Source organism: Notothenia coriiceps, unplaced genomic scaffold (genome assembly GCF_000735185.1).
Source record: "Notothenia coriiceps isolate Sejong01 unplaced genomic scaffold, NC01 NC01_scaffold00012424, whole genome shotgun sequence".
Taxonomy (NCBI): Eukaryota; Metazoa; Chordata; class Actinopteri; order Perciformes; family Nototheniidae; genus Notothenia; species Notothenia coriiceps.
The window spans coordinates 1-16264 of record NW_011345125.1 but is presented as its reverse complement, the minus strand read 5'-3'; the positions used below and the strand labels follow the sequence as shown (position 1 = coordinate 16264).

General features: G+C 39.5%; 1 protein-coding gene across 1 annotated transcript; it reads right to left on the bottom strand.

Moving 5' to 3' along the window:
• Positions 1-1740: 1740 nt before the first annotated feature.
• LOC104947352 (syntaxin-1B) lies at positions 1741-15788 on the bottom strand (the record flags this gene model as incomplete). The annotated part of the gene is made up of 5 exons (XM_010773347.1): positions 1741-10724; positions 11989-12099; positions 12177-12314; positions 14566-14639; positions 15680-15788. Coding segments are annotated over 5 exons (513 nt in total), but the record flags the coding sequence as incomplete, so codon positions are not given.
• Between the last annotated feature and the right edge of the window lie 476 nt (positions 15789-16264).

The window sequence follows — 16264 nt, the reverse complement described above, 5'->3', positions numbered from 1 at the left end:
GCTCATTAGATAAATACTGTCCTTTCAAAATAAACCTCCATCTTCTACATCGCACAGTTGAGGAAGTTTTGTTGAATTTCTCTCCTTTTTCACAGCTTTCTAATGCGATACTTTAAAAAGGGCAAAATCTTTTGAATGGAAGCACGGCTATTTTGGCGGCCATTTTGTGTCCCTTCCTCAAACTACATTTTCGAGTGTCAGAGAGATTAGAGAGACGTTTTCACTTAATTGTGACCTTGTTTCTCATGAGAACATTATTTCATAATTAAAAGATTTTCGTATTGTAATTATGAATCTATTTTGTTGTAAACATTGAAAAAACAAAGATCTCATAATAATGATAAAACCTCATCATTACCAATACACAGGTCTTTTAATAATGAAAACAATGTATTATAATAATTAGATATAGATCTTCAATATGAAAAATAAAGGAAAATATATATGAATATTTTTCAGTATAAGTTTCAAAGTCACAATCAGGAGAACACGTCTCATAGTTTTGGTCTTTGCTGATTATGAAGAGGTACAATGCTGTTCAAACGGTTCACATGTGAATTCAAGAAAAACGTTTTCCTCGTTGACACAATGTTTTTTGACTGAGAGGAAATATTGATTAGTTTAGAATAGATGAATCTGCAGACAGATCAGCGCAGTAGAAAGTGTAGCAGAAGGCTGTTCGTGTATCGTCAGTGAATTATAACCTCTGTATGACTTTTATATACAAAACAACTGTAGATTATCTTTATTTCTATTATTATAACAAACGAGGTTTCATCACTTTTTCATTTTCTTCTTCTTGGTATTTACTGTATGTCCTCTACAGTTTTTAATAAAATCCTGCACACAAACTGTAGTCAAACTGTCAAGTAAATCTTTTGTTAATGTTGCAAAAAAGGAAATGAAATTAGCCATGTTGCTATACCTTTTGCAACCTATCGTCATGTTTGGTTAGAATACGTACAAAATGTTTGTTTTTCATCCGTTTTCCTACGAATATACAGAAACACGTCTTAGTTTCTGCTCGTTATATATATATACATTTCTGTCTAAACCACTCGTTTAGGGTAAGAAAAAGTTTGTATTTTGCGTTGAAATAACTTCAGAAGTGGCGCTACTTCATTATGTAAGTTACACATCGGGCGACTAAAAGTTTTGTTTAATTTTCCTGCCATTTCCATACAGCTAATGCAGAATTTAAAAAAGTGCAGAACAATGTTAATTGAAACATTTTCTGGCAGCCATTTTGTGTCCCTTCCTCAAACTTCATTTGTGAGACCAGTAAAAGTTTGTGTTTTGGGTAAAATAACTTGTAAAGTGATGCTAATTATGTAAGTTATGCATCACACACAAAAACTGTGTTTTTGCAATCTTCACACAGTAGATTATTTTTCATTTAATCTTTCTGTATACCCATTTTTTTTTAGGACCATATGTGTGAACTCAGAAACATGTAAAAGCCAATAATGCCTCAAGTGTGGCATCAGTTAAAAAAAAGACAATTTCACTATAATTAAATGTTATCAAATGGGCCGCCATGGATATATCGTGTCTAATCCGGCACAGGACCACATGCCGCATGTCACCCCCACTGTTTTCCCGCTTCAGTTCTATCTCTACAATAAAGGCAATGGTTGCACTAAAACAATCTTTAAAATTAAAAAATTTAAATTGTGAAATTTAATAAAAAGACACGAGACGGGAAACAGGAGTACACTGAACAATCCTTTTCTTTATTCATTTTTTGTTATCATTTCAACATGTCTGTCAGGGTTTTGTTTTTTTTAAGTTTTTATTTTAAATTAAAATGTTGACACACTTATAAAAGACAGCATCTGCATAGAGTTGTCATCTTAAAGATCCATGAAGAGAGAGAGAGGGGGGGTTAAGAGAGAAGGAGAGGAAGAGAGAGAGAGAGAGAGGGGGAAAAGAGAGAGAGAGAGAGAGAGAGAGAGAGAGAGAGAGAGAGAGAAGGGGGAGAGAGATTGGGATAGTGGGGAGGCAAAGGGGTAAAGTAGGGGGGGAATACTGGCACGTCACATGAACTAAACAGAACAGCCAACAGCAGTACGAGAGAGGGGGAGGAGGGGGAGACAGGGCTGCAGGGGGGGAGGTATTTTTTAGAGGGGGAGGGAGGGGAGGGGGGGACAGTTCGCTTTACATTACGCTACGCACACATACACACACAAAAAAAACGGGACACAAGTTGCATTTCCGGTCAAAGTTGCGTCTGCAGAGCGATGGCCCCGTCCTCTTTTTTAGTTTTTTTAAATTTTGGAAATCTTTTTTGCCGTCTCTTGCCTGCCATTTCCCCCCCTCTTTCTTTATTATCCATGCATCTGCTGGGTTTTTCATTTAATTTCTTTGTTGTTGCTCCAGAAGGTCTTAAACTGGATTTTGTTTTCTAAATCGAGTTCCTGCACGAGGTCCAGGGCCTTGAACGCCTCTGCATGATAAAGAAAGCCCTTTTTGTTTCTCTGAATATTGCACGCTTTGTTACGGTAGGCCTGTGTGAGGCTAGAGACCAGGGCCCGAAAGTCAGGAGGTGACTCGAGCACCGTGTTCCTTAAACACATCGAAGGCGTGACTCTGGTCTGAACTACATTCTGAAGCCTGAAAGGTAAAAAAACCGAAGATCATTTTCTTTTCAGGAACGCAAATGTAGCTTTAATCCAATTTCTTGTTTGCACTTTGACGCCTTTGAGAAACAGAAGCTCAGACCTCCTCCAGGAACTGGGTGAGAACTAAATGATGGAGCAACGACAGAAGACTGGGGTGGTTTGAAGAGTAACACGTGATGTGGTTTTAAAACCTTTCCCAAAAGCACTTTAAGGCAAATGATCTCCGCCCATTGACTTCTAATGAAACTGAGATGTTAGCATTAAAACGCTTCTCAACTGCATCTCAGGTGTTGCACTTGTTGCTGTTAGCCTGAAAGTGTTACGACAAAGATCTTTTAAAGCGACTTCCTGCAGAATTTGAAATAGTGGGCTTGTTCGATGGGTATAAGCAACATGGCATCCATATAAACAAATTAGCCGCTACCTTGGAGCTGCTTTCACCAATCATAGTATGACGTGTGTGCAGACTATTTCTCCGGATTTGGCTACTAACTGGCAGGGGACAAGTCTGGTGCATTTTTTTCTCTGGGGAATACGGCAGGCGATGAGTTATAGATTTGTCGTTTGGCTAGCTAGCTGTGTTCGAGAGACTAAAAGTCAGACAGAGAGAGAGAAAGAAAGAGATCAGAACCCGCTAAGTGATCAGGGACCGCGGGGTTAATTTTTCCTATAATGGAGGGAAGCACTTTCATCAGAGGAGCCAGTGGGTGGATCCTCCGGAGCTGTGGTGATGAGCGGTGGTGTGGTGGTGGCTGCGTTCAAACCCAAAATGTTCGCGGATAAACAAGTTCTCTTCATTCCCGTCTAAATATATTCTGCCCTTTTTTTTCTAGACGGAACTAAAGGGCTCTTTAAAAAAAAGACTGACAGTGCCTCTCGATGGAAAAACACGATCGTACGTATTTTCTTCCGTGGTTGGGCCTAAACGCAGCATGTGAGCTGAGCATGGCGGACGAACACGCTGGAAGATATGTTTTTCTTTCTCTCTGCTGGCGTCTCTTCCACGTGGAAAGAATCGAAGGGCTGCGGAGGTGGGGGACACGGAAGTGAGGGCGGGAAATACTTTTAGGGTGGGGGAGAACAAAAATGGCAAAAAGGACAGAGATCGAACTGCGTTTCAACTTTGACGGGAATAGGTATCTCAGTAGATTTATACATAGACATGCAAGTCATTTTTTCTCTCTTTGAAGTTATTTACAATAATTACATAACACAAAGAATCCAGTTTCAGTTTGACAAAATTGCGAGCATTCAATATTCAATATTACTACTTATTATTTATGATAACATAACTCCTTTTGTACTTCTTTAAATCATTGCCATTATAGAATCGTCATAACCTCCCTTTTTTAAAGTTTAGATGTTTGATCACCTTCCGTTCGTTCTCCCTCTGGGTTTTTGCAAATGTTTTACTGCAATTAATTTGTCATTTATGGTAATAATCATAATAATAATATTAAGAATAATAATGATAATGATAATAACAATGTTTATATAAGTGTCTTTCTTATTTGCTATGGCAGAGACCATGATGGTCTATCTTCATGTCCCCCCCTGACTCCTCCCTCCCCAAAAACACTGATTCCAAAGGAAATACTGTCTCGTACGATGGAGAGTAGAAAGACATGGGTGCAGCGTCAAAAGAAAATCATCAGAAACAACAATTAATATCACAGCTGACAACAAACAAACATTTTATCCTCCAGAGCAGGGCACTGGAACAGGTTTTGGTTTTTGAAAATTGTTTCAGGAAGACAAAAATCATCGTAGAGAAGAGTTGAATCGTCCGACTATTAAGGAACAAAAAGAAAACGCACCATTAACTTGAATCGTCGGTGTCTGTTGATAACAAACTTGGAAGACAGACACGCCTCTGAACACATTGGGCAGATTCAAACTGAAGAAAGTTAATTTTTCAGAAATAGCCGCATTTAGCCCGCACACATTCGACCTCAAACGAAAGGAAGTCATTGTTCAATATGTGTGTTTGACAAAATGCCCATTTACTTCCACACACGATCTAATGTGGCTACCGGCTAATCAATCTTTGGAGTCCTTGTGTCGCACCCAAACTCTCTCTACATGATTTTTTCCTGCTTTCTGCACCCCACCCTGACAGAAACTGTACACAGCCAGGAGAAGCGAATATGGCTACACAGCCACATACACACAGTAATAGAAATGCAGTATGTTGATGTAAGAGTCATATATATTTTCTTGTCTACATGTGACTACAGATTACAAGGCTGCAGTCCTCTGTCACACACAGGAAAATGCTCACTGAAGGGTTTACTAGTCACAGTAAAACATCCATTATCTCTACTGCACATGCACAATAATTTGGAAGCGGATATGCACATTAGTGTAAGAGAAACTATTTCATTTATGCAACATTATTTGCCAACGATTTGCTGGTGGAAATCTGCTAGCCTAGTTTCTAAATCCCTGCAAAGAAATAGGACCAGTCTTGTGCTCATTGACCCCAGTTTGGGGGTCAATGAGCAGTCCATAGGATTAAGAATGCTGTCCAGGTTGTTTTAAGACAAAACCCCTCTTAAACCAACTATATTCACTTTTACATCAAAGTGCAGTAGAGGTAATGAATCCTGCAGCAGAAAGAAATCGAGTAGCATTGTTAACTAGCACTGCTTCATTGTTATTTTTGTGGAAATTATTGACTAGTTAGGCCATTTAACTAGCCAGCAAAACCTTGCAGGGAAGCATTGATCCTGCAGTGTGCACACAGAGACTGATAAACAAGCTATACAGAAAATAACACCAAAATAACAAGAACTAGAGCAATTAATAAGTAGAATAAGAAAGCACCACCATTGTCTCCGTAAATCCCTCAAAGTGGAGGAGAAGTGTACATACGCTAACGTTTTAACAGATGAGTATGCTCCATTTTTTTTTACACAAACTAACGTGTACAGGTGAAGGAGAAAGGGAAAGGGGTGTGGAGGCGGACATCATTGTTGTGGCGTGAGATTACTATTTTGTAAATGGTGGACAGACCAACATACAGTGAGGGCTGGTAGTTGCTGGGGGGCTGGCCTTTCATATTTGTATAGTTTCGGTTTAAATTTATTTTTATCACCATTTGTGACGAACGACTCTGTGTAAACTTCACTCGTGTTGTGCTCTTTGATATTAGCGGCGAACCGTTTGAGAACACATGAGGGGAGGGCAAAAAACGCTTTGGTTTGAATTTTAACAAATACATAATAATAACAGTGATCATGGCGTCCATAAATATGTCTGATCTCTTCCCATCTGTCACAATTTTTTAAAACACGCAATGTGGATTTCATCAAACAGCTTCAACCCTTGGACCTGCGATCAGATGCTTCGCACAACAAAACAAACTCGTGCTGCTCCGAACAATCACAAACACACACACACACATTCGCGCATTTAAGCACCAAATTTGTTTTACTGAAAAGGAAGGGAGGCATGCTGCACACACACAAGGCCAGGTGGAGGGGCAGCAGGAGGTCAGCCCATAGGCAAAGGTTTTTTACAATAATAAATAGTTGAGGGGACGATTCCTCCACAAACAAATAACACAAATGCAAACACAGATCAGTTGAGGTGTGTAAGGTGGGTTGGCGGTTGATGTGGGGAGCAGGATGGCTGAAGTCGAGGGTATTTCAAAATGTAGCCTTTCAAAAATATCAACTGCTTCTTAAACACCCTAAAAATACAGTTACTGTTCCAACAATGTTACAAACAGAGCACACGTGAGCAAGTAACGTGAGCCAACATGTGTTTAGATTGAAAAGAAAATTGAGAATGCAGATTAAGAAGGAGCAAGTAAAATAGTTAGCTAACAAGCTAACTAAAGTCAGGTCCATGAGCGGTAAAGTGCACGACATGGAGGGCAGGGTGGGGTACAAAAAACACCATCATGCAAACTCCACAACGCTTTTGCATGCCTTTTTTATTATTATTATTATTATTGTTATTATCATCATTATTACACACAACGGGTTGGGCAGGGTCTGCTGGGGCGGGGAAGGCACAGACTCCCAATCCTCAACATTGTCTTTTAGTACAACCAAACAGCTACAACACAAACAGGAAGAGGGAAGACAAAAGGAGAGGTTGGGGGATGAAAACTCGGACAAACTACCCAACCTTCACAGAGTTGCTTAATTATGGTTTTCCGATGTTTGTCCGTTTTCTCTTTCCCAAGAGGAATGGCGGCTGACTTTACAGAAAACACACACACAACCAAAAGACACGCCCATACACACATACGGCAAATAAACTTTAGTGTCATCAAGCTGGCTGGTGCTACGACGGCATCCTTTTTTTGCTGATTTTATATCCACCGCCAAACCATTGCAAGACTAACAAGACGACCGTGACGTCGACCATTGAGAACACGTGATTGAATCTAATATTGTGCGGCTGACATGATTTAACGAAGAATGGTGAAATGTCAATCAAATCCCTCAATACATGCCTGACATTTCCAAGATGAATCACTAAAAAAAAAAATCATACTTGTGTTTGATTTACACATATTATTTGATATCCATGTATGGACAGTGTCTGTTCTACAGTCTAAAAAACACCATGAATGTTTCAACAACAAAACAGCAGAGGAAAGTGCTAAATTCTAAATCTACTGACAATTTATCGGAATAAACATCTATTGGATTTTGCTGCTAAGCTTTGGTTTTGGGAAGAATAAAATGAAAACTCCCACTTCCACTCTTCTCTAAACCTCGCTCTTCATTTAAAAATAGCGACTATTAATACAGTATCTCAGACATCTAGAACTAACAGCACTATTAACTTTTATGACTTCCAAGAAAACACACAATATATTCAACAAAGCAGTGAGAACTTCCTTAGTGCCTACACTTTGCCTTTGGCAGCAAGAAGTACTGTTAGCTGGGACAAAGAGGCTAACGTGATAAACAACTCACACTTCCTGTCATAGCTTGCCGAGTTGCAAAGGTATTTTTTTTCAATCAATAGAACCAGATATTATCCTTTGATTCCTTGAAAGGACTTTTACCAAACGTAACAACACTTTGCAACTGTAAACCTCGACACTGGGGTGACAATCAAGACACACAAAGCTAGCTAGCTAGTTACCACTTTTTCTGTAATATAAATGTTAATTTCTACAAACTGACTTTATTGCTTTGACACTGAGTGTAGACTTATTTTGTGGAATGTAAGGTGGTATTTGTTACCCTGTTTGGGTCACACCTACGTTCCCATGGCCCTATGTTCTTGATATACACTAACATTGTAAGGGATCGGTAAGGGCTATCGTCGCAGTTCAACATTCAAAAGATTGAAGAGAGATGGATTGATAGGTAACATTTCATTCAGCCACTGTGGAGGTAACAATATCTTAAATTGAGCTGGGGGCCATAGGACCTTTGGAACTTATTTTCTTCCTTGGAACATCCAGGGTAGGCCTCAACAGAGATGAAGGTACCCAAGTATCACAGAGCCTTCACTCAGACAAACCTTCCTCCTTTAAACCCCCTCCTCCAGTCATTTTCAACACAACCGTGTGTCCAGGTTAGGGCAACACACACATTCACTTCTCAACACAGACCACACTTAAGAAACAAAAACATGCTTGTACAAAACTACAAATGCATGTTGTCCCAATCTGGAGCAGTGTCGAGGTTGTCTCCTCCAGCAGACGTGCTGCTAACAGCTATTGCTAACGCTACTGTAAATATAATTTAAATAATTTAATTTCTGTATATTGCTACACCTTAGTGAAGGAGCCAATGGAAAGCAAAATGCTCTACTTAAAATTAAACTAGTTTGACCAAATAATCTAACTAGCATTCTACAATCATCGGCAGATTGATTATCTTTGCAAAATTAGTTAGCTAGTTAAAATGTTAGCAAGCGTGTTGAGATTATTTTGTCAAACTACTATTTCCAAGATCAAGAATCAACTTCCCGTATTATTTCTTAGGTCTCATTCTTTCCCCAATACTGGTCTGAACTCACGGAAAGTGTCTTTCCTCCAACTAGCAGCTCTACATGATCTATACGTAACACGAGCAAACGCTATTGCATGCTAAGTGACAAAGTCTAACACTAGCACTGGCATGATATGTAACACGGAAATGTGAAATGTTAGGGGGAGTATATCCAGTGTGTCCTGTGTGTAAAATGTATACATCAGAGGTGTTCATGCAAGTGAGTTTGTGTGTCACATGTTCCACCTTCCACAGAGGAAATTCCCCAGTAGGAAAAGCCTCTCCTGTTCAGTAGCACCGGTGCAACTCAGGCATTAAAATGTTGTGAATCACATTTCACAAACCTCAAACACACACTCAGGCATGAGGTGTAGGGATGCAGGGAGGAAACAGGCGAATGCATCAAACCATACAGACTAAACGGTAACCGCTGAATGATGTCAGGCCGATACGTCACGGGACACGTCACGCACACACTAAAACAGCAGCACAACGAAGCAACAAACGTTCCCCATTAATAAAACAAAAACGCAACAATATTACCACGACACTCAGGTAATCAGGGCACGCCAGCATTTTTAGAGTTTTCCGAAATGTTCATCTCATTTGTTTCATAATGTTATGACGGTGACGAACTGCTGTGACAGCTTGGAGATGACACCGGCTTTGACTGCGATATTTCTACAGTGATCAGTGTGATGAGCCTTTTGGTGCGGTAACATGAACCTCGATCCTTATTGGCTATCTTGGGTGGGGGAGGCGGGACATGTCGTCTTCCTCTTATCTAAACTGCATAGATTGACCGTCCGTCTCCTCCCACCCTCCTTCAAGCCTTCCTTCTATTACACCCCCGTCCTTCCCACCGTTCACCTGTCAGTCAAACAACAAACGTTCTAGTCAAATCCAGCAAACAAACAGAGGCCCGCCCTCCCCCTGCTCTTTGGTTGGATAGATGTGACAGGACGGGGAGGTTTTTGTATTGGAAACCTGCCACATTGCAATGACACCCCTCACTGGTGCACATTGTGTGTCATGCTCTTTTCTTCGTGAGTTATAAATTGGGTGTGGCAGGTCGGGCTTTGCCAGTCTCAACTAATTTCATAATAGGCTGACTAGGGTGAATGACAGGAGTGAGCAACTAATGAGAGGTGGTCTAAAGAGTGAGGTTGGTCCCTCCCTCTCAGAAACAAGTGGACATAGTTGGTTCTACCAAAGCCAGCGGGTGCGTGTCTTTCGGGACGGCATTCTGGAACACTCAAGCGTTCCGGAACGCTCCAGTATTACTGACAGTGTTTTCATAACACTCCAGCATTACTGACAGCATTCGGAACCTAATCTGTTCAGGAACCTCTTGTTCTAGAATGTAGCGCAGAGTTCCAGAGCTCCACAAAGTTCTGACAGAGCCGATAAAATTGATCTCCTTCAGAGTTGAAAGCCCATAGTGGGGCAACACAAACACATTTATTAAGAATGTGTTCGGTGACGTTTTCATAACGTACTCTGTTCCAAAACCTCTGCTGGATATACAGATAGGAAATGAACAAACAAACGTTCTTGAATGCTCGTCCCGGAGAACTCACACCCAGCAGCAAGTCACCATTACTGTCCTTGGAGACTCCCGAAAAAAGAAAGAAACTTAAAAAAAACAAGAACAAAAAAAGGCAAAACAAACAAATAAATGTCATATTCTAGGTCATCATTTTTTACAGGTAGCTAACCCACGTGTTGCTTCATATGTTCAATACATTTACATGTGCAACTGTAATAAATAGTAGGTTTATTTGCACCCTCTTTTGTATGCGTTATGTATTTAAGTCAGCTATAATGTGATGGCATTTTTATTGTGTTTTTTTTGTCTTTGTCTTTTGAACCCCACCCAACCCCATGGTGTTTCCTCTTATCAGTGATTGGATTGTTATCTCTCCCTAGCTGATTGGTTATCTGTCTTGCATTTGTGTTTCAAGTTTTTGTGTTGTTATCGTCGGTGTTTCTCTTCTCTGCTGGCGGTCAGACGGTCGGTCCTGTCGGTCGTCACACCAGCAAGAGGCGGAGCGTCTTAGAAGCCAAGCGTGCCGCCGATGGTTGACGCCAGGACGACGCCCAGGATGACACAGCAGATGATGATCATGATCTTCTTCTGCAGGGAAAAAAGAGACGCAGATCTGTGAATAATTTTTCTTGCGGGAATGTTTTCTGGAATTTGCTGATCTTTCCGCATGAAAAAATTGGTGCAGGGGCGACTCGTGTTTTAGTCCTATCCTAAAGTTAGCATTAGCCTAGCTCCACGAAGAGACTATGTGATTTTACCTGTTACAATTTGGATTATTGAAGAAAATAGGATGTGTGGCATAAAAACGTTTGTTATGCCACACATCACAGTGGCAAACCATGTCTATCACAACTGGATCTTCTGTAGACACAAACACACACCTCCCCCCGTTATAATGTCCGTCTTTTCACTAGATTGTCGTCTTGAAAAGGGTACTGACAAGAATTCCGCAAAATTATCATCTTCACCTGTTGCCATTTCAACGTTAAAAACAATAAAACGGCAAATGAATTGCTAAGTCGCATTTATCTATCCTCTGTCTCGAGCCAGTGAACTAACGGGCCTATTAGAATACCCTGGAACCGAGGGAAACTGAAAGAATACGCCCATTGGCTACAAATCAATATATGATAGGTGGATCAAACTGTCAATCCAAACGTACGCTCTCATTCAGTGCAACGGCCAGGGCATTCTATCAAGGATGTAGAATACCTTGGTTGAAGGATATTCTACCCAGAGACCCAGAAAAATATCGGATTGGTTGCATTTGTTTTCTAACACAAAACCACTCAAATGCGTAGTGCATGGTCCGAGAAGGACAAACAAATCAACGTAACACTGTAATATTACAGATCGACGACACAGATATGATTCTCATTTTTTCATTTACATTTTATTCAATTGTATTTATTTAATTAAATCGATTTTTTGTTTGTTTTAATCTGAGTGTTCCAGGCTATTCTCTGAATACCTTGAAGGCCCTGACGGTTCACCACTGGTTAATAAGAATAATCAGGTTAATCTCCCTGAATCATTAAAGGTTAAATGCTAAAAAGGGACTATATCATGATCACATGATTTCTTGTCACCAACACTCAGCTAAAGGCGGTTAATATTTGGCGTGATGACTTTTAGTGTTCTCATTTAGCCACTTGGTAGCAGTTGCGTGGTGAATTTACATGTTGTAGAGCAAACCGTCACTTGACCAGATCTCTTTTCAGGCATCTAACAAAAACGCAATTTAAACAATGGAACAGGAAGTGCTTAGATGCTAACCCGTTCTTGGTTTTAGGGCTCGTTCCTGCAGCATGCTAAAGACACAGTTGTTATGTTTTTCTGATGAAAATGTTACCTTGCGGGCCTGGCTCTGGTATTTGACGGCCTTCTTGGTGTCGGATACGGCTCGCTCCACGTAGTCAACGGAGTGTTCAACATTGTACTCAATTCTGTCAATCATCTCTCCCTAAAAACATATGTAAACAGTTTTACAGAAGACTTCCAAACAATGCTGCATATACTTCCCAATGTCACGTCACAAACCTGGCTCTCGACCAGCATGGCCATGTCGACGAACATGTCGTGCAGCTCACGGATGCTGTTTTCCAGCTTGATGATCTCGGTGTGTCTGGTCTCGATCTCATTCAGAGCCTGCTTGGTCATCTGAGAGTCCATTTTGATCTACAGGTTTTACCACAAACATTCATTTACACTGACATCTTTAAAGTGAAAGAAAACATCAATTGAATTAAAATAAAATAAACATATATACATAGTTTTTATAGGTAATAAAAACACTATACATTTGGGAATATATTAATAAAGCCTCTTTAAAACCAGACCTATTGATATCCAAGTCAGTGATAATGTTCAAAATGTAAAGCCTCTTGATTTCCAAGTCTTTAAAAGTGCTTAAAGTTCAAACTTGTTGATATTCCAGTCTTTGAGAATGTTTAAAAGTAAAAACCTGCATGAATCCAAATCTTGAATAATTTATAACAGTAAAAACCTGTTGATATCTAAGTCTTTAATAATGTTCAAAAGCAAAAATCTGTTGATATCCAATGTTTGACAATGTATTAAATTCAAAATACTGTCATATTTAGGAACATATTCATAATGCTAATGTATTGTGATATACTAGTGTTGATAACTGACATTAAAATTGATTTTAATATAATTTAAATAATATACACAACATCTTGTTTTACCCACACTTGAGTCTTGAGTGCAATAATTTCCCCAAAGATATGAATTTGATTGCTAACATTGTTATTATTAAATTTTTCTACTTCAAGCATTCTATAATATTGTTATCATGTATTCTTAATAGGGATGCTCCGATCAGGGTTTTTGGGGCCGATCGCCGATCCCTGGAATCAGAATTGGCCGATACCGATCGCCGATCCGATCATAGGGTGGGTGAGGGCTATGGGGATCTTCCATTTAAAGTGACGTTTAAAACTCAGTTAATGGGGCTCATTTTTAGGTTGCTTCAGTTTATAATCGTAACGGATCGAAAAGTTCAGATACATTTTACAATAAATATTTGCGCTTCCACAGACAACCAACAACATAATTATTACATTCAAATTAAGTACATTATTCAAGTTTACATTAACTTTGGATAATAACACGAGAGAAATGAGCGGAAGCGCTCTCTCTCCCTCTCTCTCTCTCTCTCTCTCTCCCCCTCCTGACAGCCTGTCAGTATCTCATGAGTGACCCGACAGTGAAGAATACATACATTTATAACTAGTTGAGCTTGTTCCAGAGGTAGATAAAATAGCTAAGTGTGTTAGGTCTAACTCTTACGGCTCGTCCACACAGCAGCGTTAAAAAAATCTTGGAGGCGGGCGTGTCTGAAAGCTTGGGGATTTTTTGCGAGCAACGCGACCAACAACCAATCACATGAATCTCCCGCCCCCGACATACAAAGCAATAGCAATGTTAAAACGAAGTAAACTGGATATAAACTCCCCAAACAGGCGAAAACCTACCAGTTTCACCCACTGTCTCTGCCACCTCCCTCCATGCCTGGTTCCTCCGGTTTGTATCCTGGTAAGTTATTAGCGACTGGTCATAAAGAACCGGGTGATATTCTACCGCAATAACTAATTTCTCCTCCATTTTCAGGAATATAGAAAATGAACTGCGGTCTGGCTCTCCCAGCTTGCACGCGGTTTGATTGGCTAGCGCTTGTACTGTCAGATTTGCATAAACGGGATTTGATTGGCTGACGCTTCCACCTCAGCTTCAAAAGTTGAACATTACTCAACTTTTAGATCACACTATTAAGAGTGAATATCGGCCGATAATGATCGGCGGCCAATCAATCGGAGCATTCCTAATTCTTAACATCAAAATCTGATATTGCGACCCTATGTGCAAGTAAACAAAGTCAATGAGATTTTCAAAATAAAATATTTGGGGTTGATATACGCAGTTTTGGAGGTTTAAACCAGTTTCTAGTATTACGCTAAAAGTTAAGTTGGCGTAAAATGTGGTGCTGACTTGGCCTCCAGTTTCTTCTGACATTCAAAATGTCCGACTAACTTACCTGTCTGTAGAGTAACTTAACACCGGCTGTAAACCTGTTATTGACTGAGGGGCTCAGCGTGAAATGTGAAGATTTCCAGCGCAGTGTTAAGTTACAGACCTGATCACAAACATCAGATCAATCTGCTCGGGCCAGAGGTAGAGGTGCATGCATGTTTTAGCTTTTATTTTGAGCGAGCCAGTAATTCATGTTTAGTTGACTCGTCAAAATAAAAGCTTCCCAGTGCACCATCCTATTGTTACATGCCATGTGGCAACGGCCGTGTTCACTTGATGTTTCAGCGCACCTCATGGCGATTCTGCATCCCAATTAAAACTGGTGAGGGGACGCAGAATGGCTCAGGCAACAGTGAGGCTCAGGTGCGATGCTTACATCATCCGTGAAGATGGCCAGCTTGCCACTCTCCAACATGTCCTCTAGTTCTTCATTGGTGGTGGTCCTCCCAGCTGCAGAGAGAAAACAGAGAGGGAACTGCCATTTATGCTCATTTCTTTTGACCAGGTCTTATTTGCAAAGCTTGGGAGAAGAGTTGAATATTTTTGATAAATAACAATAAAAAAAGAAACTGGTGTCTTGTAAAACCCTGAAGAAACTGCACTTTGTGTGCATATATGTATATTAGTTTTTATAACTTAATTAATTGAAATATATATTTTGTATTCTCATATTTTGTATTTTCTTTGGGTATATATTTCTTTCTTATATACACTTTATTTCATAATATTCTTTTTCAGAATTTAGCTTACCCTTAGTTTCTCTTACTGTGTTTGCATGTATGGATAAATACAAATTCCTTTAATGTAAAAGCCGAGAAAACTCTAAATCACATTGACGTTACATAACATGACATATTTTAAATTTACTCTGAAAAGTTTATAAAAATAGATTTGACCTTATTAGTTCACGAAGACATCTGTATCTCTCTTTCCTATAACATTTAGATTTTCTCTACAGTTTTCTGATCTTATGAGCCTGTTCACCTAAATTGATATGAATGGAATTTTATGAAGACATCGTCTGAGGTTAATTGACTCGTATTATCTCATGAAATATAATATTTAAATTTAATTTTGTAGCTTGAATTAAAGCTGCTTTTGTCTATTCATGTGGACATTTGAACCTTGGCTAATCCACTAAATTATTTTTTAATAAAGGCTCATCTGATAAAGCTAGATTTAAATAAATGTAGTTTGCTTTTGTTTTTAATCTGTTACAACATGTTTGATGGAAAGAAATGTTTTAGTTTTTTTCTTTGTTTTCTCTGTTCAGCATTTAAAGTGTATGTTGAATATTGATTGTACTGAGTATAACAGTCATTTAATGTGTGTACTCACTGATCTCCCTGCTGTTACCACACTTTGTATATGTTTTGTACTGGATGTATTAGTTGTGTAGCGCTTGTACTCACTGATCTCCAGCTGTGTGCAGTAACAGTACATGGTATATTGGGTACTGTGTATGTGAGTTGTGTACTGCATGTACTCACTGATCTCCAGCTGTCTCTGGATGCGGTCCTTGCAGCGGTCGCGGTACTTGGACTGCGTGGTGTTGTACTCAGTCATCACCTCCACGAACTTACGAGACAGCGTCGAGTGCTGCAGGTTATCAAATAATTAAAACACGAAACATTTAAAGTCATCAAATCAGACTCTGAGACACTTGGGGCGACGATTTTCTGCCATTTGATACACCAAACAAACAGTCAATATATGATGAAGACAGTTTCAGCCCTGAAGAAACAGAAACCACGTGAAACATTTCTGAGCAGCAGCCACCAACCAAACAGATTTCTGAGGATTTAACAAATAACACCTTCATTTTTATCTTAGCTTTTAAACAAAAACACATAATGAGTAATATGTAATTACATAATCAGCTCCAAAATATTTTAGAACACAATTGCCTTTAAAAGCCTCTAAAATACAGCTGCTTTTCTTCATTTTATATTATATTAAAGTTAATCTTTGGATATTTAGAGCCTTCACCTTGGACATTGATTTCATTTCAAACCTTTATTTAATCAGATTGGTCCCTTGAGATCATAGATCTCTTTTTCAAGGGAGACTTGCAG